Here is a 27,682-nt window from a genome sequence, read left to right as displayed (position 1 = left end):
GGTCATCATTTGGTGTGTCGTCATAGTGGTCTCTGATTGGTGGTCATCATTTGGTGTGTCGTCTTAAAGTGGTCTTTGATTGGTGGTCATCATTTTGATGTGTCATCATAGTGATCTCTGATTGGTGGTCATCATTTGGTGTGTCATCATAGTGATCTCTGATTGGTGGTCATCATTTGGTGTGTCATCATAGTGGTCTCTGATTGGTGGTCAGACTTGCTCAGGTGGAACAACTTAAACTTGCGCTTTTTTTTTTTTTCAACGCTGATTTGAATGTCATTGAGAAAACATCCTTTCTGAATTTAAAAGTAGGCCTAATCCTCAAAGTAATCATCTCGTTTTTCAAAAGGAAATTGATAACAATATTTTTGCTCCCTTACCAAACCTGTTTGAGACCAACACCTGGCGCACGCCTGTATTCCCTTACCATGGTAACGAACCTGTTTGAGACCAACACCTGGCAGTGGTTGTGTGAGAAGAACGCCTTCTGTGGTCACTTACCATGGTAATCAACCTGTTTGAGAATACCTGTATTCATTCCCTTACCATGGTAACGAACCTGTTTGAGACCAACACCTGGCAGTGGTTGTGTGAGAAGCACGCCTGTATTCCCTTACCATGGTAACGAACCTGTTTGAGACCAACACCTGGCAGTGGTTGTGTGAGAAGTATTCACGCCTGTATTCCCTTGGCGCATGGTAACGAACCTGTTTGAGACCAACACCTGGCAGTGGTTGAGTGAGAAGCACGCCTGTATTCACTTACCATGGTAACAAACCTGTTTGAGACCAACACCCTGGCAGTGGTTGAGTGAGAAGCACGCCTGTATTCACTTACCATGGTAACGAACCTGAGACCAACACCTGGCAGTGGTTGAGTGAGAAGCACGCCTGTATTCACTTACCATGGTAACGAACCTGTTTGAGACCAACACGCCTGTATTCCCTCACATGGTGTTTGAGACCAACACCTAGCAGTGGTTGAGTGAGCCTGTATTCCCCTTACCATGGTAACCCTGTTTGATTGGTTGAGTGGAAGCACGCCTGTATTCATGATCATGATCTCTCTCCCGCTCTCTTCTCTGATAGACGTGAACCTGCAACTCTCATCTCTCCAGCGTTGCACTTAATACTTAGTTTATTTATAGAATCATAGCCGTGCGCAGGGTTCTGGAGGAGCCGCAGCACCCCTGATAAATTGAAAGACATTTTCCAAAATTATAGAATTACTGCTGTTTGTTCAGGAAGAAAGAAATCATTCAGAATAGCCTAATACAACGAGATAAGGTCTATAATTTAGCCACAGAAGAGCAATGGCTTCTTCTAATTTTATATATATATATATATATATATATCCTAGCTGTGGCTGTAGCCAAATGATAAAGCATAGCCTACGGTCCAGAACGTTCTCACACTCAATTTACAGTCGGGAACACACAGCAAATCTGTCAGCGAACAAACAGCATGCAGACAAAACAGGCCTTTTGCAATATTTCAGATATAATCGAGAAAACACAGGTTGGAAAGGAAATAACTCCTGCTGAAAAGACACAACTTCGTTTCTATCTGCTGTAGGCTACCAAAACATTTAATCAACTTCCAAATATATTTTTTTACAAAGTTAAACAAGAGAGAGAACAGTTTTTTTGGCACCAGCTAGTAAACAGAGCATCGGCCATCACCAGCTAGTGAACAGAGCACCAGCCATCACCAGCTAGTGAACAGAGCACCGGCCATCACCAGCTAGTGAACAGAGCACCGGCCATCACCAGCTAGTGAACAGAGCACCGGCCATCACCAGCTAGTGAACAGAGCACCGGCCATCACCAGCTAGTAAACAGAGCACCGGCCATCACCAGCTAGTGAACAGAGCACCGACCATCACCAGCTAGTGAACAGAGCACCAGCCATCACCAGCTAGTGAACAGAGCCCCTGGCCATCACCAGCTAGTAAACAGAGCACCGCCCATCACCAGCTAGTAAACAGAGCACCGGCCATCACCAGCTAGTGAACAGAGCCCTGGCCATCACCAGCTAGTGAACAGAGCACCGCCATCACCAGCTAGTGAACAGAGCACCGGCCATCACCAGCTAGTGAACAGAGCACCGGCCATCACCAGCTAGTGAACAGAGCACCTAGGCCATCACCAGCTAGTGAACAGAGCACCGGCCATCACCAGCTAGTGAACAGAGCACCGGCCATCACCAGCTAGTGAACAGAGCACCGGCCATCACCAGCTAGTGAACAGAGCACCGACCATCACCAGCTAGTGAACAGAGCACCGGCCCATCACCAGCTAGTAAACAGAGCACCGCCCATCACCAGCTAGTAAACAGAGCACCGCCCATCACCAGCTAGTGAACAGAGCACCGGCCATCACCAGCTAGTGAACAGAGCACCGGCCATCACCAGCTAGTGAACAGAGCACCGGCCATCACCAGCTAGTGAACAGAGCACCGGCCATCACCAGCTAGTGAACAGAGCACCGCCCATCACCAGCTAGTGAACAGAGCACCGCCATCACCAGCTAGTGAACAGAGCACCGGCCATCACCAGCTAGTGAACAGAGCACCGCCATCACCAGCTAGTGAACAGAGCACCGGCCATCACCAGCTAGTGAAACAGAGCACCGGCCATCACCAGCTAGTGAACAGAGCACCGGCCATCACCAGCTAGTGAACAGAGCACCGGCCATCACCAGCTAGTGAACAGAGCACCGGCCATCACCAGCTAGTGAACAGAGCACCGGCCATCACCAGCTAGTGAACAGAGCACCGGCCATCACCAGCTAGTGAACAGAGCACCGGCCATCACCAGCTAGTGAACAGAGAATCATTTGGGTCCGTCAGTGAACCTGGAAAGCATTTTTAGGTCTATAATTTCCTCATATTGTAGCCTACAAAATGTACGCTCTGAAAATAAACGGTTCCTGGAGTATCCTTTAGGGGGTCCTTCAAACTGAAACTATGAGGGAACCTCTATAAATTCTTCGAAGGACACTTTAAAAGTAGGCCGACATTTTGTAAATAAGAATTTGTTCTTAAACTGACTTGCCTAGTTTAAATCAAGGATAAATAACATAAATACAAACAGTTATTTAAAGAACCCGTTTTAATGGATCCTCGAAGGACCTTTTGGGGTTCATTTTTTAACTCCCCCCTCCTATTATTTTATTAATAATAATATACATAACAATAACACAACATTTTAGTTGTCGATGTTTATGTCTCCCAGCAGAGCCCCAAGTCCATTGGATATATCCTCTGGCTTGTTGATGTTAAAGCGTTTATCTTCTCCGTGTCCATAACCAGAATGATTTTGCCCGTGCATGATGACGGAACGGGTTTCCTGTTATATTCATCAGAGGTGTAGGGAGGGTCAAGTCTGTGAATCCAACAAAAAAATAGTATTTACTAATTATACCAGGGGCTCGACTTTGTGGACATACCTCGTCTGTATACCTGCAGACACAGGCATAAAAGTGATCCGTTCAGTCATCTGTATCCAATACAGCCTTCAGCATATTCTCATAGCCTACATATTCTCATAGCCTACATATTCTCATAGCCTACATATTCTTATAGACTACATATTCTCATAGCCTACATATTCTTATAGACTACATATTCTCATAGCCTACATATTCTCATAGCCTACATATTCTCATAGCCTACATATTCTCATAGCCTACATATTCTTATAGCCTACATATTCTTATAGCCTACATATTCTTATAGCCTACATATTCTCATAGCCTACATATTCTCATAGCCTACATATTCTCATAGCCTACATATTCTCATAGCCTACATATTCTCATAGCCTACATATTCTTATAGACTACATATTCTCATAGCCTACATATTCTCATAGCCTACATATTCTTATAGACTACATATTCTCATAGCCTACATATTCTTATAACCTACATATTCTTATAGCCTACATATTCTTATAGCCTACATATTCTTATAGCCTACATATTCTTATAGCCTACATATTCTTATAGCCTACATATTTCTTATAGCCTACATATTCTTATAGCCTACATATTCTTATAGCCTATTCTCATATTCTTATTCTCATAGCCTACATATTCTTATAGCCTACATATTCTTATAGCCTACATATTCTTATAGCCTACATATTCTCATAGCCTACATATTCTTATAGCCTACATATTCTCATAGCCTACATATTCTTATAGCCTACATATTCTTATAGCCTACATATTCTTATAGCCTACATATTCTTATAGCCTACATATTCTTATAGCCTACATATTCTTATAGCCTACATATTCTTATAGCCTACATATTCTTATAGCCGACATATTCTTATAGCCTACATATTCTTATAGCCTACATATTCTTATAGCCTACATATTCTTATAGCCTACATATTCTTATAGCTGGCATATTCTTACCTCTTTGTTGATTGATTGTTCATTGAATTGTGTCCATTTTCTGTTTTTTAGATTTGCACCAACATGAAAAGATAGATGGTATGATCATAAAACAATATAAATGTAGCTCATATACAAGGGAACAACCTCACTTTAAATTGAGGAGATCTTTTAAAAAACATTTTTTTCAGTTAAGTGCCTTCACCTGCTGTCCTTTCAAATTCAAATCCAAATGTTTCAGTTGGGCCTACATATTCCTGCAAGAACCCCCACCATCTAAGCAGGTTCCACATGGAACCCCACCTCCTATGGGGTTCTTGTTCAATGGTAATGTTCAATGCCAAGAACCCTAAGGTTCTTTGAAGAACTTTGAGGATCCTAGAGGAACCCTTGTTGAACCCCACACGTTTAGAGTTTATCCACACACTTAGGCTATTGATGGCGCCGGAGGAGATGGCCGCCATTTCTTACGGTCTCCTAACCTGTTGTGCTATTAGCCTGACTAACGGTGTCTGTATAGCCTTGTTACTCTTATTTTCAAATGTCTTTTTACTGTTGTTTTATTTCTTTACTTACCTACACACGCACGCACACACACGCACGCACGCATGCACACGCATGCACGCACACACACACACACACACACACACGCACGCACTTACGTACACACACACACACATACCTACATATTTTTTTTTCCACTATTGGTTAGAGCCTGCAAGTAAGCATTTTCACTGTAAGGTCTACCTACACTTGTTGTATTCGGCCACGTGACAAATAAACTTTGATTTGATTTGATGGGTTCAAGACACGGTCGTTTTTTATTGATCTCAGATTGTCAGTTTGTCAGTGTCAAAGTAGCCTGACATTTCGATCATTTGTTCAGTATTAAAAAAGATTCTGACAAAGTCTCCAGTCAAGTAAAAGGACATAGAATTGCATAAAATGCTTTTATAAAAGGCTAAAAATTCTCGGCCCCGAGGCTACGAAAAGAAAATCGCCATGTTTGCAACTTCTATAACCGCCTCTAGTCTACTGCTCTTATAGGCCACTACGCAAATACAATGATATATCTTTACTGCTTTATTCTAAATGTGTTTCTTCTTTTACCTCAGAGTTCCCCAAGTCATCCCCCTCTCACGCTCGCTCCCGCTCTTCCCTCCTCTGGCGCTTGAGGGCGCCAGATTACCCTGCATCACTCACACCTGCTATCCATCACTCACACCTGCTATCCATCACTCACACCTGCCCACCACATCACTCACTCCTGATATCCATCACTCCTCCTGATATCCATCACTCACACCTGCCCTCCATCACTCACACCTGCCCTCCATCACTCACTCCTGCTATCCATCACTCACACCTGCTATCCATCACTCACACCTGCCCTCCATCACTCACACCTGCCCTCCATCACTCCCTCCACCTGCCCTCCATCACTCACACCTGCCCTCCTCTTTCTGTCACTCGCATCTGCGTTATTGAACTCACCTGGACTCACTTATCACATGTTCTTATCCTCCCCTATATTTGTCTGTTCTGTTTCCTCCCTATATTTGTCTGTTCTTTCCTCCCCTATATTTGTCTGTTCTGTTCCTCCCCTATATTTTGTCTGTTCTGTTCCTCCCCTATATTTGTCTGTTCTGTTCCTCCCCTATATTTGTCTGTTCTGTTTTCCTCCCCCTATATTTGTCTGTTCTTTCCTCCCCTATCCTCCCTATATTTGTCTGTTCTTTCCCTCCCCTATATTTGTCTGTTCTTATCCTCCCTATATTTGTCTGTTCTTATCCCTCCCCTATATTTGTCTGTTCTGTTCCTCCCTATATTTGTCTGTTCTGTTCCTCCCCTATATTTGTCTGTTCTTTTCCTCCCCTATATTTGTCTGTTCCTCCCTATATTTGTCTGTTCTTATCCTCCCCTATATTTGTCTGTTCTGTTCCTCCCCTATATTTGTCTGTTCTTATCCTCCCCTATATTTGTCTGTTCCTCCCCTATATTTGTCTGTTCTTATCCTCCCCTATATTTGTCTGTTCCTCCCCTATATTTGTCTGTTCTGTTCCTCCCCTATATTTGTCTGTTCTGTTCCTCCCCTATATTTGTCTGTTCTTATCCTCCCCTATATTTGTCTGTTCTGTTCCTCCCTATATTTGTCTGTTCTTTTCCTCCCCTATCATTTGTTCAGTTCTTTCTGTTCCTCCCCTATATTTGTCTGTTCTGTTCCTCCCTATATTTGTCTGTTCTGTTCCTCCCCTATATTTGTCTGTTCTTTCCTTTCTCCCCTATATTTGTCTGTTCTTTCCTCCCCTATATTTGTCTGTTCTTTCCCTCCCCTATATTTGTCTGTTCTTTCCCTCCCCTATATTTGTCTGTTCTGTTCCTCCCCTATATTTGTCTGTTCTGTTCCTCCCCTATATTTGTCTGTTCTTTCCTCCCCTATATTTGTCTGTTCTTATCCTCCCCTATATTTGTCTGTTCTTATCCTCCCCTATATTTGTCTGTTCTTATCCTCCCCTATATTTGTCTGTTCTTATCCTCCCCTATATTTGTCTGTTCTTATCCTCCCCTATATTTGTCTGTTCTTTCCCTCCCCTATATTTGTCTGTTCTGTTCCTCCCCTATATTTGTCTGTTCCCTCCCTCCCCTATATTTCTGTTCTTATCCTCCCCTATATTTGTCTGTTCTTATCCTCCCCTATATTTCTGTTCTTATCCTCCCCTATATTTGTCTGTTCTTTCCCTCCCCTATATGTCTGTTCTTATCCTCCCCTATATTTGTCTGTTCTTTCCCTCCCCTATATTTGTCTGTTCTTTCCCTCCCCTATATTTCTGTTCTTATCCTCCCCTATATTTGTCTGTTCTTATCCTCCCCTATATTTCTGTTCTTTTCCTCCCCTATATTTGTCTGTTCTTATCCTCCCCTATATTTGTCTGTTCTTTCCCTCCCCTATATTTGTCTGTTCTTATCCTCCCTATATTTGTCTGTTCTTTCCCTCCCCTATATGTCTGTTCTTATCCTCCCCTATATTTGTCTGCTCCCTTGCTCTGTTCCCAGCTGCTGCATTGATTGTTTTTGTCTTTTGAATGTGTTTGTGACGCTGTTCCGGTCTCGTCTCTGTCCGTTATGATTAAATGCTTTTACTCCCCGTACCTGCTTCGTCTCTCCAGCGTCAACTCATGTGACAGTTCCGGCACTTCCCGGAACACTGGAGAGGAAGAATCATTCACTCATCAATTCTAAAACTCTCGCCTCCCCAAAAACGAATGTCCTGTTCTTTGACAAAAGATTACTGATACACAAATCATTGATTCTTGATGTCCTTGTATGGTTTGGTAGTTGAAGTGTTTGATTTGGGGTTCGCCTCCGGTCCAGTGGTTTGAGTGACAGGTGGTTTTAGGCTGGATTAACCGGTCTCTGTGAATAACGCACGGCTGCACGAGACAGAGACGGTGAACACATTTGCCTCCAACAGCACACTTGTTCTGTTACACCCTCATTTGCATGAACAATTTAGTCATTTAGCAGAAGCTCTTATATACTAGGGGGGAACTGTCCAACACAATCTCACATTGAATTCGTGCATAAATGTACATAATGTATTTCAGCAGATTTCGTGCGCTTTTGTGCGGATTAATTAGTGTGAAAAGACACACATTTTACCAGTAGACTACACACAATACTTTCTGAACAGAATTTGCGAGAAAAGACACACATTTTTACGTGCGACTTAATTTATGGGAAAATGTGTTTTATTATACCAATGCTGTTTTCTATGCTTGATTTCGCTTAATACTTTGGGATACTGGTGAACTTGTAGTTAGAAAGGCCCTTTTGTCGTGAGATTGTGTTGAACTGTTTTATCATATATCCAGTCATTTCATATCCACGAGGAATTCAGTTAGTTAAGGCCTATAGGTTTGAGACTGAGTAAGCAGATTTGAATGAGACCTAATGCCTTGCCGTTATAATGCGTTATAAGACTGTCATTTGACTAGTGGTCTGCCCGGGACTGATTTCTTAATCCAGCTCCCACCCGCACCCACAGCATTTCATAGCGCACCCGCTGGCTTTATGTCCCGACTCCAACCCGCTACCGCAAGAACTGGTCCCAAACCCAACCGCAGTCCAGCAATGTTATTTTAGGCGTGTGTGACGAAGCTCACTTGCCAGCCATGGTCATAGCATTTTTGCGCCCTGTATAGGCAATATCAAATGCGGAAAAAATAACTGAAGAAATAGGTTAAAATACGAGAGATTTTCACGTGGCACATTATATTAGGCTTTCTGTATTACTGGGTAATATCAGCCCCTATGGTAGATTATTATAGTAGTCTGTCTGTATTACTGGGCTCTATCAACCACTATGATAGATGTAGTTTGAAGAGATCAGAGTTGGAGAGATTGAGCACTTTTCTTGAGCTATTTTTATATCCTACCTTTTAGGAATGGGAGGATTTTCAGAAGGAGAAATATGGGTGACCATTATTTATTTTCTAGGCAATTTTGTAAACTATAGCCTAATCATAGGCCTATTTAGGAAGTATATTTCCTTGCAAAGGTAACTGCTTCTCCATCCATACATAGGCAACCTACTCTATTCAATTGAGACCTCACGCGCACCTGATCTCGGAGGCAGTGATGATTTTAGCATGTACATAAAAATCTTGGTGTGGCAAACTCTAAAACATTTTTTTTAGATGCATGCCAGCATAGACACAACACAACACTGAACAATGCATTAATTGCACTATAACGGCGACAAACGGTGCCCACAATCTGTTAGGGCCGACATAAAGCTGTCTCAACAGCAGAGCTGTCTGTTCAGCACCATGGAGTGAATCCTTACCACGGCTACACCTGGCTATCAGTTGAGCCTTGTCTGGCACTGAAACAATTCATTCAGCCTAGTTTTTTTTTGACTTGCTTAATTAAACAAATGTGGTTTCTACTGACAAGTGAGATGGACAAACTATTGCATAAGGGAAAGATTAGCAGAGGCAATCCGTCATTTCGATTAAGACATTAATGAGCGAGCTACAGTAAGACTGATGTATAATTTTGCACGCCCAATTTTTCAGTTTTTGATTTGTTAAAAAAGTTTGAAATATCCAATAAATGTCGTTCCACTTCATGATTGTGTCCCACTTGTTGTTGATTCTTCACAAAAAAATACAGTTTTATATCTTTATGTTTGAAGCCTGAAATGTGGCAAAAGGTCGCAAAGTTCAAGGGGGCCGAATACTTTCGCAAGGCACTGTATAATGCCAAAATAACATTCAAAAAAACAGGCAAGCCCCCCCCAAAAAATAAATAAAATTTAAATAAATTATATATATATATATAATTTGTATTTGTATTTCTTTATTTTCTAAAAGTGTGGGGCCCCACCTGCCCTGAATGATGGACCGCCATTGCTTGCAGGTACTACTGAACTTGAAGCATGAAGGAAGATGACAGCTACACTTGCTATACGTTTTGCATATTGGATATACCTTTTAGGAGGACGCTTTGCAGTCAGAGACTAAATAAATGCACAATCAAATACTATACTATACCCCTTCCTTTTCAATTATCTTCTGATTAAATCTCAACTCACGAATACTATACTATACCCCTTCCTTTTCAATTATCTTCTGATTAAATCTCAACTCACGTTGGTTGAGCACCATCCACTTCTTTCCATTGTCAATATTTTACAGACACTGTAGTAAACTACAGTCTAATCATATTTAAGTTCATTTCATATTAAAGTTAACTGCCACGTGATTGTCCGTCGTGTAGGCAGCATACTCACCAATTGTCACCTAAAACCCTCACAAACTTCTACAGATGCACAATCGAGAGCATCCTGTCGGGCTGTATCACCGCCTGGTACGGCAACTGCTCCGCCCACAACCGTAAGGCTCTCCAGAGGGTGGTGAGGTCTGCACAACACATCACCGGGGGAAAACTACCTGCCCTCCAGGACACCTACACCACCTGATGTCACAGGAAGGCCATAAAGATCATCAAGGACAACAACCACCCGAGCCACTGCCTGTTCACCCCGCTATCATCCAGAAGGCGAGGTCAGTACAGCTGCATCAAAGCAGGGACCGAGAGACTGAAAAACAGCTTCTATCTCAAGGCCATCAGACTGTTAAACAGCCACCACTAACATTGAGGGGCTGCTGCCAACATACAGACTCAACTCTAGCCACTTTAATAATTGAAATTGATGTAAAAAATGTATCACTAGCCACTTTAAACAATGCCACTTAATATAATGTTTACATACCCTACATTACTCATCTCATATGTATATACTCCTACTCTATACCATCTACTGCATCTTGATGTAATAAATGTATCACTAGCCACTTTAAACAATGCCACTTTTATGTTTACATACCCTACATCACATATGTATATACTGTCCTCTATACCATCTACTTCATCTTGCCTATGCCGTTCTGTACCATCGCTCACTCATATTCCTTTATGTACATATTCTTATTAATTTACACTTGTGTGTATAAGGTAGTAGTTGTGGAATTGTTAGGTTAGATTACTCGTTGGTTATTACTGCATTGTCGGAACTAGAAGCACAAGCATTTCGCTACACTCGCATTAACATCTGCTAACCATGTGACCAATAACATCTGCTAACCATGTGACCAATAACATCTGCTAACCATGTGACCAATAACATCTGCTAACCATGTGACCAATACCATCTGCTAACCATGTGACCAATAACATCTGCTAACCATGTGTATGTGACCAATAACATCTGCTAACCATGTGACCAATAACATCTGCTAACCATGTGACCAATAACATCTGCTAACCATGTGTATGTGACCAATAACATCTGCTAACCATGTGACCAATAACATCTGCTAACCATGTGACCAATAACATCTGTTAACCGTGTGACCAATAACATCTGTTAACCGTGTGACCAATAACATCTGCTAACCATGTGTATGTGACCAATAACATCTGCTAACCATGTGACCAATAACATCTGCTAACCATGTGACCAATAACATCTGTTAACCGTGTGACCAATAACATCTGCTAACCATGTGTATGTGACCAATAACATTTGATTTGCTCTATTCCAATGAGGCCAGACACACATGTACAACATACATGTAAGGGGCACATGAACTCGCAAGCTCAACTAGGAGAGGAGAGGTAAACGACTGACGTTGAATTCTGAGTGTGTGAATAATGTGAAAAAAGTAAAATATGTTATTTTAATACAATATGTAAAATTAGGCTAACGCATACAAAGCAGAGAGACAACCGTTTACAAATAATCTCAGGGACAACGAAATAATTTTCGTCCCAAAATTGCATGTCTGTCCGACCGACCGCGCCTCAATGATCTATGTCGGGACCGGCTACAAGCAAATACAGTCCTCTACAAGCAACCACTAAATAATTGTAAAATATCCAAAGAAAGGTTTGATGATTCTGACAGACTACACAGAGTAAGATTTTGCAAGAGTTTGATTCTGGGAAAATGTTTTAGTCTACAAGGTAAAACTGTCAACATTTTTGTCAAAACAGCCTTTGGTGATTAATAATCAACGTGCTTTTTTCCCCGCGTCGTTTTTTTTATCAGGCTGCTTCGTCAACGGAATGGAATGAGTGACATGACGAACGGCCAATCATTTATCTCAAAATTAAAGGCGTTTCCGTTGTCGGCAAAAACAATTGGCTAGAATGAAACAACGTCACACTGACAACTTCCGGTGGCGCGGTTTTCGGACTGAACATTTTTTTTTTACAGTCAGAAGTTCGAGCTGTAAAAATATCAACTCGCTTTAACGTTGTCTGATAGCTTAACTAACGTTGTCAACATCGTTTTGCAAATATTTCAACAATAGTATTCAAGAAAACGTGTTGATAACAGTAGTTTATCTTTTCTATACGTCTTGGAAGGCAAACTACCTGAAAAGCCACAAATTGGATTAAGGAAATCCGACCGTGATAGTTAGCTAGCTCGTTAGCATCTTTGAAGGAGTCGCTTTTCACCTCTCTCTGTCCTCGTTTGTACCCGATATCAGGTTGAAGTAACTTTTCCACCAATAATCTCTTTTGTTTAACAAAACCGTATTGCATGTTTCGCCGTTTTTTGTTGTTGTTGTTGTTGTTGTTGCAAAGGTCGGGTACAGTAGTGACAGTGAGTAGCCCGGCTAAGCTAAGCTACTGTAGTTACCATGGAGACCCATTGGAGTCATCTTCAGTCCAGTGGACGAGACAAACAACGAAAGAAGGGATTCACCGCAGGACAAGGTGGATCATCTGGAGGCGAGGATGGAGACCGTAAACCAAAGTTTGTAAGTAGGCCTTTTTCTAAAAAAATAAATAAAATCGTTCACTGAAAGTGTCACTGACTCGACATAGTTTTAACTCGAAGTGAAACAACTCACCCTGGATTGTAAAACATGAACTCTCAGGACGAGCTAAAGTGACGTTTTGACAATGCGTTTTTGCCCATCATCCACTATGCAATGATTCAGACTTGGTAGGTAAATACTTGTTCCCGTAAACATGCTAATAATTGACATTCCAGTACAATGCCATGTACTGATTTTTGGTTTGAGAGTCAATCTGTCTTGTCTGCACTCACATTGTGCTTAAATCCCTGTTTTTTTCTTCCTCCCACTGATAATGTAAAACGTAGACATTTAATCATTTTACAAGGATTTGCTCTGTGCCAAATGCTGCAAAGCCCCTCTCTCTCTCTCTCTCTCTCTCTCTCTCTCTCTCTCTCTCTCTCAAATGAAAGGGACATTTGTCTCTCCTTTTCTAATGGTCGTCTGTAATAGATCATACAGTCAAACATAGCTACAGATTGTATACCTGAGATTTGTGGTATCCATTACTGGACATTTACAGGTTACCTTTACAAAATGTTGTTTGCATTTCAGCAAACTAAGACCAGCATGCAACACCAGAGAATAAACACATAAGGGTTTAAGAATTTAAACAATGTTAAGTGTCGATGCATAGGAGTCAGAGGTTCATTTGAAAAACTCTAGTCGGTGGAGGAGTTGAGTACTTGACTAAGGGTGTGGTAGCTGACTAATGTTAAAATAACAATGTAGGATATTCAGTCAGTTCAGGACATAGAAGTATTGTTGATATCCCAGATACAGGCCTTTACAGTCCAGCATTACATTGTGGTGGTTGTATTTGCTTTGCCTCAGACAAGCTGGGCTGTATCAACAGGTCAAATTAGCCAGGGGATAAGTAGCTAGTTGTAATCCCACTGCCTCTGTACTCTACTGACCGATGTTGTCTGTCTACTCTGGTCCGTCTTTCTCGACACCACGTGGACAAATAAGGTTTGACCTCTCCTTGGGCTGACTGGTCAGAAGTAGTGTTCTGTATAGGGAATAGGGGGCCATTTGAGACTGCTCCTGCCACACCAGACATCAGTCTAGTCTTTCAGATGTTCCACTTCTAGAATTAGAACGAGTCTAATGATTCTAAACCAAGGGTTCCGACTTCCACACATTCCTTTTTCATTGCCTCAGCTTTATTTGTTAAAAATTTTTTCAGCAACAATGTTTCAGTTTATTCTGCAGCCAGGTTTAAATGTAATTTTTTAATATTTTTATAAACACTTTGATTCCTTTGTGTTGTCACCTGTGCCAGTATTGAAGAGAAGCATTGATGCTTGTCTTAGGAACTTTTTTTTTTATAAGAGCTTCTTTCATCTTAGAGAAATGGTTCTTTCCTCTTTAGGCAGCGGATCACGGCCGACAAATGGTAATGACATTTTATGAGTGACACGAAACTAATGGAGTATCTCCTCTGTCTCTCTCTCTCTCTTCTCTGACTTTTTAATTCTAATCCAATGCAAATACACAGGCTTGAGCAACCGACTGCAGAAGTTGGAAATAAGGCTTTTGTTCCAAACGGCACCATATTCCCTATTTAGTGCACTATTTTAGACCAGAGCCCTATAGAACCCTATTCCCTATTTAGTGCACTATTGTAGACCAGAGCCCTATAGAACCCTATTCCCTACATAGTGCACTACTTTGGACCAGAGCGTTATGTAAAATAGGGGTCCATTTGGATGTATATTCTGAGCTCCCTCCGTCAGCCAGAGGTTATGCTACCTTTTCAAATGGAATTGCTGACAGTCTATTACACTGCTGCCCTAGATTACAGTTTTAATCATTATGAGAGTCCTCTCCTGAGGTCCCTGGGTCCTCTTCTAATCTGTTAAGTACCTTGGTAATGTGACACTCAAACACACACACACACTCGTTTAGCTCAATCTGGGTGGTAAAAATGTTTTTTTTCTTTTTTTCCCAGAGACGTTTCAGAGATTTGGAATGGAGGGATTGACACAGGGAGTGTAGAGCAGGAAATCAGATGAACAGATTGTGATAATGGACCCGTTTTCGTTTGAAATGGATCTGCGTCCCAAATTGGACCCTATGTACTATGGTGTGAAGTGCACTGTATAGGAAATAGGCTTCTATTTGGGACGCAAGTGTTCAGTTGGGGTGGGGTTTTCTTGAAGGCCAGGAATCCCTGTGACGTTGTTGGAGGGAATTAAACATAACGTAATAATACCCAGGGAATGTCAACTGTGGTGTTGCCATGGTTATGTCATGCTAGAGGATTCTGGAGTGTGGACTTCCTTGTTGGCAGTAGGTTCTATTTCCTGGTTCTCTCTCTTTCCCTGGGAATGTTCCGGAGACAGTATAGCGAGTCAGAACATATTTGGACTGTAGCTGTGTACTGTGTGCACTGAATTATAATTAAAGTTCTCTACAGTCCAACTTGTTTATTCTCAGCAACGCTTTGACCTAGTGACCTCCAGCCGTAGACTAGTGTCTGGTTGTTTAAACAACACTTTGACCTAGTGACCTCCAGCCGTAGACTAGTGTCTGGTTGTTTAAACAACACTTTGACCTAGTGACCTCCTGCCGTAGACTAGTGTCTGGTTGTTTAAACAACACTTTGACCTAGTGACCTCCAGCCGTAGACTAGTGTCTGGTTGTTTAAACAACACTTTGACCTAGTGACCTCCAGCCGTAGACTAGTGTCTGGTTGTTTAAACAGCACTTTGACCTAGTGACCTCCAGCTAGACTGTCTGGTTGTTTAAACAACACTTTGACCTAGTGACCTCCAGCCGTAGACTAGTGTCTGGTTGTTTAAACAACACTTTGACCTAGTGACCTCCAGCCGTAGACTAGTGTCTGGTTGTTTAAACAACACTTTGACCTAGTGACCTCCAGCCGGACTAGTGTCTGGTTGTTTAAACAACACTTTGACCTAGTGACCTCCTGCCGTAGACTAGTGTCTGGTTGTTTAAACACTTTGACCTAGTGACCTCCTGCCGTAGACTAGTGTCTGGTTGTTTAAACAACACTTTGACCTAGTGACCTCCAGCCGTAGACTAGTGTCTGGTTGTTTAAACAACACTTTGACCTAGTGACCTCCAGCCGTAGACTAGTGTCTGGTCCAGAGGGTGATCATGACTGTCACACTACAGGACATGGGCTCCTGCCCCTGTGGTTCTGTTTCAGACAAGAATACTTTTCTACCGTCCCTCCTTGTGTGGTTCTGTGTGTGTGTGTGGTTCTGTGTGTCTGTCTGTGTGGGTTTTCTGTGTTTAAACGTCTGTGTGCTTCTGTGTGTGTGGTTCTGTATGTCGGTTTTCTATGTCTGTCTGTGTGTGTGTCTGGTCTGTTTCTTGTGTGTGGGTTTTCTGTGTGTGTCTCTTTGTGGGTTTCTGTGTCATCTCTGTGTGGTTCTGTTGTCTGTGTGTGTGGGTTTCTGTGTTGTCTCTGTGTGGTTCTGTGTCTGTGTGTGTGGGTTTCTGTGTGTCTCTGTGTGGTTCTGTTGTCTGTGTGTGTGGGTTTCTGTGTTGTCTCTGTGTGGTTCTGTGTGTGTGTGGTTCTGTTGTCTGTGTGTGTGTGTGTGGTTCTGTTGTCTGTGTGTGTGTGGTGGTTCTGTTGTCTGTGTGTGTGTGTGGTTCTGTTGTCTGTGTGTGTGTGTGTGTTCTGTTGTCTGTGTGTGTGTGTGGTTCTGTTGTCTGTGTGTGTTCTGTTGTCTGTGTGTGGTTCTGTGGTTCTGTTGTCTGTGTGTGGTTCTGTTGTCTGTGTGTGTGTGTGGTTCTGTTGTCTGTGTGTGTGTGTGGTTCTGTTGTCTGTGTGTGTGTGTGGTTCTGTTGTCTGTGTGTGTGTGTGGTTCTGTTGTCTGTGTGTGTGTGTGTGTGTGTGTGTTCTGTTGTCTGTGTGGTTCTGTTGTCTGTGTGGTTCTGTTGTGTGTGTGTGTGTGGTTCTGTTGTCTGTCTGTGTGTGTGGTTTTCTGTGCGTGTGGTTTTCTGTGTCGTCTCTGTGTGTGTTGTTCTCTGTGTCCCTCTAAGTGTTTTGCCCTCCCTCCCTGTAGTGTAGCTGCTGACTGTGACTGACTGACCGTGGTGATGTCATTAGTCGGATTGGTCCCACATTTAGCCTGCTGAACTTGAGCCAGGACTCCAGGTCACAGTGTGGGGTCTGAGTCTCTCTGTCTGTTGGTAACAGTGTGGGGTCTGAGTCTCTCTCTCTGTTGGTAACAGTCTGGGGTCTGAGTCTCTCTCTCTGTTGGTAACAGTCTGGGGTCTGAGTCTCTCTGTCTGTTGGTAACAGTCTGGGGTCTGAGTCTCTCTGTCTGTTGGTAACAGTCTGGGGTCTGAGTCTCTCTGACTGTTGGTAACAGTGTGGGGTCTGAGTCTCTCTCTCTGTTGGTAACAGTATGGGGTCTGAGTCTCTGTCTGTTGGTAACAGTCTGGGGTCTGAGTCTCTCTGTCTGTTGGTAACAGTCTGGGGTCTGAGTCTCTCTGTCTGTTGGTAACAGTCTGGGGTCTGAGTCTCTCTGTCTGTTGGTAACAGTCTGGGGTCTGAGTCTCTCTGACTGTTGGTAACAGTGTGGGGTCTGAGTCTCTCTCTGTTGGTAACAGTCTGGGGTCTGAGTCTCTGTCTGTTGGTAACAGTCTGGGGTCTGAGTCTCTCTGACTGTTGGTAACAGTGTGGGGTCTGAGTCTCTCTGTCTGTTGGTAACAGTCTGGGGTCTGAGTCTCTCTGTCTGTTGGTAACAGTCTGGGGTCTGAGTCTCTGACTGTTGGTAACAGTCTGGGGTCTGAGTCTCTGTCTGTTGGTAACAGTCTGGGGTCTGAGTCTCTCTGTCTGTTGGTAACAGTCTGGGGTCTGAGTCTCTCTGTCTGTTGGTAACAGTCTGGGGTCTGAGTCTCTCTCTGTTGGTAACAGTCTGGGGTCTGAGTCTCTCTCTGTTGGTAACAGTCTGGGGTCTGAGTCTCTCTCTGTTGGTAACAGTCTGGGGTCTGAGTCTCTCTCTGTTGGTAACAGTCTGGGGTCTGAGTCTCTCTGTCTGTTGGTAACAGTCTGGGGTCTGAGTCTCTCTGTCTGTTGGTAACAGTCTGGGGTCTGAGTCTCTCTGTCTGTTGGTAACAGTCTGGGGTCTGAGTCTCTCTGTCTGTTGGTAACAGTCTGGGGTCTGAGTCTCTCTGTCTGTTGGTAACAGTCTGGGGTCTGAGTCTCTCTGTCTGTTGGTAACAGTCTGGGGTCTGAGTCTCTCTGTCTGTTGGTAACAGTCTGGGGTCTGAGTCTCTCTGTCTGTTGGTAACAGTCTGGGGTCTGAGTCTCTCTGTCTGTTGGTAACAGTCTGGGGTCTGAGTCTCTCTGTCTGTTGGTAACAGTCTGGGGTCTGAGTCTCTGTCTGTTGGTAACAGTCTGGGGTCTGAGTCTCTCTGTCTGTTGGTAACAGTCTGGGGTCTGAGTCTCTCTGTCTGTTGGTAACAGTCTGGGGTCTGAGTCTCTCTGTCTGTTGGTAACAGTCTGGGGTCTGAGTCTCTCTGTCTGTTGGTAACAGTCTGGGGTCTGAGTCTCTCTGTCTGTTGGTAACAGTCTGGGGTCTGAGTCTCTCTGTCTGTTGGTAACAGTCTGGGGTCTGAGTCTCTCTGTCTGTTGGTAACAGTGTGGGGTCTGAGTCTCTGTCTGTTGGTAACAGTCTGGGGTCTGAGTCAGGAACTTTCTGATTTAACTTTATCGATGTAGGGGCAACAGTCCGTTTTCAAACTTTGGTCGTCGTTCTTTGATCTGGTTTTATCCAATTTCATGAACGACGTGACTTTGACTGTTCTGAACTTTAAAATTCCTGTCTGATTTCCCAGAGGCTGAGATCGATACACAGCCTCTCTGTGGGATCTGAGAGAACCGCTTGGTCAATTAACCACCAGTTCACTACTTTAGTGGCGCCCTGTTCCCTCTATAGGGCACTACTTTAGTGGCGCCCTGTTCCCTCTATAGGGCACTACTTTAGTAGCGCCCTGTTCCCTCTATAGGGCACTACTTTAGTGGCGCCCTGTTCCCTCTATAGGGCACTACTTTAGTGGCGCCCTGTTCCCTCTATAGGGCACTACTACTACTACTGCAGGAGACTAGAATCAGAAACACACAGTTGACCAATAGTCTGCAGGAGACTAGAACCAGGAACACACAGTTGACCAATAGTCTGCAGGAGACTAGAACCAGGAACACACAGTTGACCAATAGTCTGCAGGAGACTAGAACCAGGAACACACAGTTGACCAATAGTCTGCAGGAGACTAGAACCAGGAACACACAGTTGACCAATAGTCTGCAGGAGACTAGAACCAGGAACACACAGTTGACCAGTAGTCTGCAGGAGACTAGAACCAGGAACACACAGTTGACCAGTAGTCTGCAGGAGACTAGAACCAGGAACACACAGTTGACCAGTAGTCTGCAGGAGACTAGAACCAGAAACACACAGTTGACCAGTAGTCCTGCAGGAGACTAGAACCAGGAACACACAGTTGACCAGTAGTCTGCAGGAGACTAGAACCAGAAACGCACAGTTGACCAATAGTCTGCAGGAGACTAGAACCAGGAACACACAGAGAAGCACACAGTTGACCAATAGTCTGCAGGAATCTAGAACCAAAAACACAGTTGACCAATAGTTTGCAGGAGAGGAGAAATGCCTCGGGCAGACGCTCGGTCTGAAATGCCTCGGGCAGACACTCAGGTCGTGTCCCAAATGCCTCCCTTTCCCCCTTTATTTTTTTATAGTGCACTACTTTTAACCGCAACCCCACACACCCTGGTAAAAAGTAGTGTACTATGTAGGGAATTAGGGTGCCATTTGGAAGACGGAACACGCCATTTGAGGAGTCACATGACGATCGTGAGGGAATGCGGGGGAGAGGTGGCGGAGGATTCCTAGTTTATTTTACCTTTATATAACTAGGCAAGTCAGTTAAGAACAAATTCCTAGTGAGGGCGACTGGCCACTACTCTGAACGGTGGGCTTCCTGGCGCCCAGAGCTGCTGAGGCGTCACGTGGCTGATAGACACACTGTGAAGGAGGAGACGTCCAGTAGATACGACTCAGGCTGGTTCCCAGAGTCGCCCTCGCTACATGACCACACTCTTCATCAATCATCTTCCTCGTGATGCGTGTTGTCGCTGGGTTGTTTTTGTTTTTGTAGTTGTATCATCGTTGTCTTTTCAATATCAGTTCTCTACATTTTTTCAAACTGCCTCCCGGTCGTAATGTCAGTCTTCTACCTCTATAGAGGTGTCTCCCGGTTTTTATGTCAGTCTTCTACCTTTATAGAGGTGTCTCCCGGTTGTAATGTCAGTCTTCTACCTCTATAGAGGTGTCTCCCCCGGTTGTAATGTCAGTCTTCTACCTCTATAGAGGTGTCTCCCGGTTGTAATGTCAGTCTTCTACCTCTATAGAGGTGTCTCCCGGTTGTAATGTCAGTCTTCTACCTCTATAGAGGTCTCCCGTCAGTCTGCCGTTTATAGAGGTGTCTCCCGGTTGTAATGTCAGTCTTCTACGTTTATAGAGGTGTCTCCCGGTTGTAATGTCAGTCTGCTACCTCTATAGAGGTGTCTCCCCGGTTGTAATGTCAGTCTTCTACCTTTATAGAGGTGTCTCCCGGTTGTAATGTCAGTCTTCTACGTTTATAGAGGTGTCTCCCGGTTGTAATGTCAGTCTGCTACGTTTATAGAGGTGTCTCCCGGTTGTAATGTCAGTCTTCTACCTCTATAGAGGTGTCTCCCCGGTTGTAATGTCAGTCTTCTACCTCTATAGAGGTGTCTCCCGGTTGTAATGTCAGTCTTCTACCTCTATAGAGGTGTCTCCCGGTTGTCTTCTATGTCTCCCGGTTGTAGTCTTCTACCTCCATAGAGGTGTCTCCCTCTATAGGTTGTAATGTCAGTCTTCTACCTTTATAGAGGTGTCTCCCGGTTGTTATGTCAGTCTTCTACGTTTATAGTTGTAATGTCAGTCTCCGTTTATAGAGGTGTCTCCCGGTTGTAATGTCAGTCTTCTACGTTTATAGAGGTGTCTCCCGGTTGTAATGTCAGTCTTCTACGTTTATAGAGGTGTCTCCCGGTTGTAATGTCAGTCTTCTACGTTTATAGAGGTGTCTCCCGGTTGTAATGTCAGTCTTCTACGTTTATAGAGGTGTCTCCCGGTTGTAATGTCAGTCTGCTACGTTTATAGAGGTGTCTCCCGGTTGTAATGTCAGTCTGCTACGTTTATAGAGGTGTCTCCCGTTTAATGTCAGTCTGCTACGTTTATAGAGGTGTCTCCCGTTTGTTATGTCAGTCTGCTACGTTTATAGAGGTGTCTCCCGGTTGTTATGTCAGTCTGCTACGTTTATAGAGGTGTCTCCCCGGTTGTAATGTCAGTCTTCTACCTCTATAGAGGTGTTTCGTTCAGCTGTGTCGTGGGGGAAGCTGCCCACCAGCTGAGGCCTCTCTACGATTGGTTAATCCTTATTCTACCTCTTTAAGGTCATTTCAGTTGACTTGGATGATCCTTAGCAATTACACCCCCCCCCCCCTGGCTACTGGCTGGTTTGGATCCAAATATTTACAAAGAGGAGGTGAGGAGTAGGACTTGAAGTCGGATGACCATATTTTGGTTTATTGCCTTCAGGTGAAGTGACATGATTTGACCACTAGGTGTTGCTGTAACACCACAACATAACAAAGGGAACTAGTTTCTCTATCAGAGGTTGTGACATTTAAAAAGCTGCAGATTTCAGACCTTCGTACTGTCTGGGGCCTCGTTTTCAATATACAACCCCCCCCCCCCCCACTCCACCACCATAACATTCAAACAAACATGTCTACAACAATTAGCACAAAGAAGACAGAATGTTTTTTTTTTTTTTAAATGTCTAAACAGTGTTCTTGGATCTGTCCGTAAGAGTTGCATTTCTGAAAGGAGAATTAGTAGAGGAAATATCACCTTAGCGAGCCCCCACCCCCCAACCCCACCCCCTGTTACTGATGCGTCTTGAGCTGTCAAAATGCCCTGCAGTCTTTAATTACAGTAATGGCTGTTTGCCATAATTCTGTTTTTCACACAAATAAACGCTGAAGGGTTGTGCCACTACTAACTGCTGTGGGGTAAAAACACTATAATTAAATAGAAACCCGGTACAGTGCATATTTCAGAGAGACATTTCGCTGCACCTGCGATTAACCTCTGCAAATCTGTGTACGTGACCAATAAACTTTGATTTGACACACACACACACCTTTCCTTGATTAATAACGCCGTCATGATATAAAACCGAACTCAAGCTGCCGTTCACTGCGTCAGAAATCCCCAGAATGCCGTTGACCAGATTAGGATGAAATGTAGAGAGCAGGTGTCCACATTTGTCACTGACATTCTGATGTGCCCTTCAGAAGGCGATGTCCTGGGTGGAACGATCTCCACTCCCATCTGGCTTGGCCCTCTCTCTGTCTCTGTCTCTGTGTGTGTATGTGTGTGTGTGTGTGTGTGTGTGTGTGTGTGTGTGATCTATCCAGTGGAGAAAACAGGACACGGTGGGGTCAACCGTAACGACAGGCATTACCGCTAATTACTACCAGCTGATTGAGTCTTTAGTCCTCAGATGTGCTGAATAGCAGCTCTCAGGTGTGTGTGTGTGTGTACAGGAGAGAGACAGAAAGGAACAACTGAGCATTCAAGCAGAATAAATGGGGGTCAGTTAGTGACAGGGCTGGTAACATCTATAGGGGAGGTCAGTTAGTGACAGGGCTGGTAACATCTATAGGGGAGGTCAGTTAGTGACAGGGCTGGTAACATCTATAGGGGAGGTCAGTTAGTGACAGGGCTGGTAACATCTATAGGGAGGTCAGTTAGTGACAGGGCTGGTAACATCTATAGGGAGGTCAGTTAGTGACAGGGCTGGTAACATCTATAGGGGAGGTCAAGTGACAGGGCTGGTAACATCTATAGGGAGGTCAGTTAGTGACAGGGCTGGTAACATCTATAGGGAGGTCAGTTAGTGACAGGGCCGGTAACATCTATAGGGGAGGTCAGTTAGTGACAGGGCTGGTAACATCTGGGGAGGTCAGTTAGTGACAGGGCCGGTAGGGGAGGTCAGTTTGAGGGCTGGTAACATCTATAGGGAGGTCAGATGGCTGGTAACATCTATAGGGAGGTCAGTTAGTGACAGGGCTGGTAACATCTATAGGGGAGGTCAGTTAGTGACAGGGCTGGTAACATCTATAGGGGAGGTCAGTTAGTGACAGGGCTGGTAACATCTATAGGGAGGTCTGGGGAGGGAGGTCAGTTAGTGACAGGGCTGGTAACATCTATAGGGAAGTTAAATCTATAGGGGAGGTCAGTTAGTGACAGGGCTGGTAACATCTATAGGGGAGGTCAGTTAGTGACAGGGCTGGTAACATCTATAGGGGAGGTCAGTTAGTGACAGGGCTGGTAACATCTATAGGGGAGGTCAGTTAGTGACAGGGCTGGTAACATCTATAGGGGAGGTCAGTTAGTGACAGGGCTGGTAACATCTATAGGGGAGGTCAGTTAGTGACAGGGCTGGTAACATCTATAGGGAGGTCAGTTAGTGACAGGGCTGGTAACATCTATAGGGAGGTCAGTTAGTGAGGGAGGTCAGTTAGTGACAAACATCTATAGGGGAGGTCAGTTAGTGAACATCTAGGGCAGTTAGTGACAGGGCCGGTAACATCTATAGGGAGGAGTTAGTGACAGGGCTGGTTCTAGTGACAGGGACTGGTAACATCTATAGGGGAGGTCAGTTAGTGACAGGGCTGGTAACATCTATAGGGGAGGTCAGTTAGTGACAGGGCTGGTAACATCTATAGGGGAGGTCAGTAACAGGGCCGGTAACATCTATAGGGAGGTCAGTTAGTGACAGGGCCGGTAACATCTATAGGGAGGTCAGTTACAGGGCCGGTAACATCTATAGGGGAGGTCAGTTAGTGACAGGGCTGGTAACATCTATAGGGGAGGTCAGTTAGTGACAGGGCCGGTAACATCTATAGGGGAGGTCAGTTAGTGACAGGGCAACATCTATAGGGGAGGTCAGTTAGTGACAGGGCCGGTAACATCTATAGGGGAGGTCAGTTAGTGGGGCCGTTGATCTAAAGTAGTGCCCTATAAAGGGAATAGGGTCTAAAGTAGTGCCCTATAAAGGGAATAGGGTCTAAAGTAGTGAATAGTAGGGAATAGGGAGCCAGTTGGGACACATCACCCCAGCGGTTCTCCCTGATTGGTAGGCAGTGCAGCTACAGCAGTGTGCTTAATGAACAGAACCATCTGGAGAGGCAATTATAGGACCTGCCAGTTGTGGTTCTGGTTGATCACAACACGTCTCCCTCCACTAACGGTGCAGTTAACACTGAGACTGTTCCCCTCCCTTCTTAAAATGAAGAGAGAAAAAAACATCAGGACCCCCCCCAAAAACATATGAAACAATGAAAAAGCTTCAGGAGAGGTTTTATCAAAGAGGGGGGAGTACCTGGAACTGCACCGGGGAGTAGTACGCTGTTAGCCTTTTAAATTTATTTTTAATTTTAAAATATATATTTATTATAAAAGTACCTGTCAGATCAACTGTTAATTTATTCCTGCAGTTCTGAATTGTTTTGGACTTGTGTTTGTGAGTTGCTTTCTGAAACAGTATCAGTGATCCTGTCCATGCGCCACTACACTGTTATTTTTGCTTGAGTTATTATTTACAGTCTCCCTCTGTTTCACACAGTCGGGGTCCTTCTGACACAACATGGACATGGTGGCCATCACTGGTTGGTTTGCTGCCGTCGTAGGCAGCTTTAGCTGACTGTGTGTGTTTTGTATTCCAAATATCACCCTGTACCCTATAGTGCACTCGTTTTGACCCAGGCCCTTAACCCTATACCCTATATAGTGCACTCGTTTTGACCCAGGCCCTTAACCCTATACCCTATATAGTGCACTCGTTTTGACCCAGGCCCTTAACCCTATACCCTATAGTGCACTCGTTTTGACCCAGGCCCTTAACCCTATACCCTATATAGTGCACTCGTTTTGACCCAGGCCCTTAACCCTGTACCCTATATAGTGCACTCGTTTTGACCCAGGCCCTTAAGGAAAAGGAAGCCGTTTGGGATGCAGGCTCACCTGTGTGATGAATAGAGTCGACAGCAGGAACCTTGGCCTCGCCTTCACTTCACTGTGAGGTGGACGTGTGTGTGTCAGTGTAGTGTGTGTGTGTGTGTGTCAGTGTAGTGTATGTGTGTGTGTGTGTGTGTGTGTGTCAGTGTAGTGTAGTGTTGTGTGTGTGTGTGTGTGTGTCAGTGTAGTGTAGAGTGTGTGTGTGTGTGAGGAACCAGCGTTCATGACTGGCATGTTGAAAACTACTCTGCTGCACGCCACGCCACCCACCCGCTGGAAAGATCGTTTCCTTCTTGTTTCCACGGCAACGACAGAACACAAAGCGTCAACAGGTTAGGAAGCAACAGCAAATAGCACAGCCGGGAATTATTAGATTTTCAGGTTTTTCCACCATGCAGCTTTTTGATGATTTGAAGAGACTAGGTTGGAGGAGGAGGCGGGGGGACTGGGTCGGAGGAGGCCTGGGGGACTGGGTATGAGGAGGAGGCCTGGGGGGGGACTGGGTCGGAGGAGGCCTGGGGGGACTGGGTATGAGGAGGAGGCCTGGGGGACTGGGTCAGGAGGAGGCCTGGGGGGACTGGGTCAGGAGGCCTGGGGGACTGGGTCGGAGGAGGAGGCCTGGGGGGACTGGGTTTCCTGGGGGACTGGGTCGGAGGAGGCCTGGGGGGACTGGGTCGGAGGAGGAGGCCTGGGGGACTGGGTCGGAGGAGGAGGCCTGGGGGACTGGGTCGGAGGAGGAGGCCTGGGGGGACTGGGTCGGAGGAGGAGGCCTGGGGGACTGGGTCGGAGGAGGAGGCCTGGGGGGACTGGGTCGGAGGAGGAGGCCTGGGGGACTGGGTCGGAGGAGGAGGCCTGGGGGGACTGGGTCGGAGGAGGAGGCCTGGGGGGGACTGGGTCGGAGGAGGCCTGGGGGACTGGGTCGGAGGAGGAGGCCTGGGGGACTGGGTCGGAGGAGGAGGCCTGGGGGGGGACTGGGTCGGAGGAGGAGGCCTGGGGGGACTGGGTCGGAGGAGGAGGCCTGGGGGGACTGGGTCGGAGGAGGAGGCCTGGGGGACTGGGTCGGAGGAGGAGGCCTGGGGGGGACTGGGTCGGAGGAGGAGGCCTGGGGGGACTGGGTCGGAGGAGGAGGCCTGGGGGACTGGGTCGGAGGAGGCGAAGGGTGTTGTCTTTAGAAGCTCTATGAACACACCTTCTCAGGTCAGGGGAACTTGAAGCGGTCAGCTGGTTGGATTCAACGCTGTCAAGTCGGGTGCGTTTCCCTCCTTCCTTGGATGACGTCTGGCTCCGTCTGTGTTCAGTCACAAGGATAATAATACCAGACGTCTTGTATTCAATATCCCATCTTGATATTATGGTATAGGCAAGACAGGAATCCCCCTGCCTGGCTGCCTCGCTGGCTGGCTCGCTGCCTGGCTGCCTCGCTGGCTGGCTGGCTGGCTGGCTGGCTGCCTCGCTGGCTGGCTGCCTCGCTGGCTGGCTGCCTCGCTGGCTGGCTGCCTCGCTGGCTGGCTGCCTCGCTGGCTGGCTGCCTCGCTGGCTGGCTGCCTCGCTGGCTGGCTGCCTCTTGACTACGTCCTAATTGACACCCTATTCCCCTTTGAAGCGCACTGCTTTTTGACCATGGTCCCAGAGGGTCTCACTATAGGGAATAGGGGTTTGGGATGTACTTTGGCTCCTAGCCTCTGGTGTCTGTCACCTGTGTGATGCAGTGATTGCTATTCAGACCAGGGCCCTGCTTCTGGCTGACTGCCCAGCCCCTGACCCAGCTTGGAACCCGTGGAGACCAGCTGTCAAGCCCAATCATTTCACCTCTCTGACCGTGTCCCTTCATGACACCCTCTTCCCTAGATAGTGCACTACTTTTGACCAGGGGGTTCCCCTCCCGTAGGGTTGGGCGCTATAAAGGGAGTAGGGTGCCGTTTGTGATGCGGCCGTGCTGTCAGCCCAGTCATTTCACCTCCTCACAGACGGACAGACGGAGAGACAGAGAGTCTGGCGCTCTGCTCATCACACACGCTGGTGACGGGGATGGAAATCACGACAGTTGCATATCGGGACGTTCTAGCGTATCGTTTTGAAAATATCGCAATGTTATTTTTTTGCGCTAATTGTCTGTAGCTGCACCAAAAACCCAGTTTGTTTTCCATCTCTATAAAATCACAGTATCCAATCGCAATGCCATAATTCCCAGCACCTCCCTCTCCAATAAAACTACCAGTGGTGGGGAATTGGTCAGAGGACAGAGGTCCTGATCACCTTATCCCACTAATATTACATTCTGGAGGAGATTCACAGCCGCTGCGGGGGAGGACAGGGGGGGAGGGGGGACAGGGGAGGATGGGGGAGGACAGAGGTCAGAGGTCCTGATCACCTTATCCCACTAATATTACATTCTGGAGGAGATGCACAGCTACTGCAGGAGATGCACAGGGGGGAGGAGGGGGAGGAGGGGGCAGAGGTCAGAGGTCCTGATCACCTTATCCCACTAATATTACATTCTGGAGGAGATGCACAGGGAGGGAGAGGGGGAGGAGGAGGACAGGGGAGGGGGAGGAGGGAGAGGAGGAGTTTTAGGAGGGGAGGAGGAGGAGGGAGGGAGGGGGTTCAGGGAGGGAGGGAGGGATGATGGATAAGGTGTTGGTTTTAATGATTAGGATGGAATGATTAGATGTTGTGTTTCTGTTTTAATGATTGTGTTCCTGTTTTAATGATTAGGATGTTGTTCCTGTTTTAATGATTAGGATGTTGTTCCTGTTTTAATTAGGATGTTGTTCCTGTTTTAATGATTA

The 27,682-nt window shown here is 45.5% G+C and overlaps 1 protein-coding gene across 2 annotated transcripts in view; it reads left to right on the top strand.

Moving 5' to 3' along the window:
• Window positions 1–12,160: 12,160 nt before the first annotated feature.
• LOC121844444 (protein diaphanous homolog 3-like) overlaps window positions 12,161–27,682 on the top strand; it is a 76,661-nt gene continuing 61,139 nt past the window's right edge. For both annotated transcript variants that reach the window (XM_042314539.1, XM_042314538.1), the window contains exon 1: window positions 12,161–12,738. In XM_042314539.1, coding sequence (XP_042170473.1) covers window positions 12,619–12,738 — 120 coding nt within the window. In that variant the 5' untranslated portion in view covers window positions 12,161–12,618. The remainder of the gene's footprint in view (window positions 12,739–27,682) is intronic.

This window comes from Oncorhynchus tshawytscha, unplaced genomic scaffold (genome assembly GCF_018296145.1).
Source record: "Oncorhynchus tshawytscha isolate Ot180627B unplaced genomic scaffold, Otsh_v2.0 Un_contig_2655_pilon_pilon, whole genome shotgun sequence".
Taxonomy (NCBI): Eukaryota; Metazoa; Chordata; class Actinopteri; order Salmoniformes; family Salmonidae; genus Oncorhynchus; species Oncorhynchus tshawytscha.
This window is presented reverse-complemented; position numbering and strand designations above follow the sequence as displayed.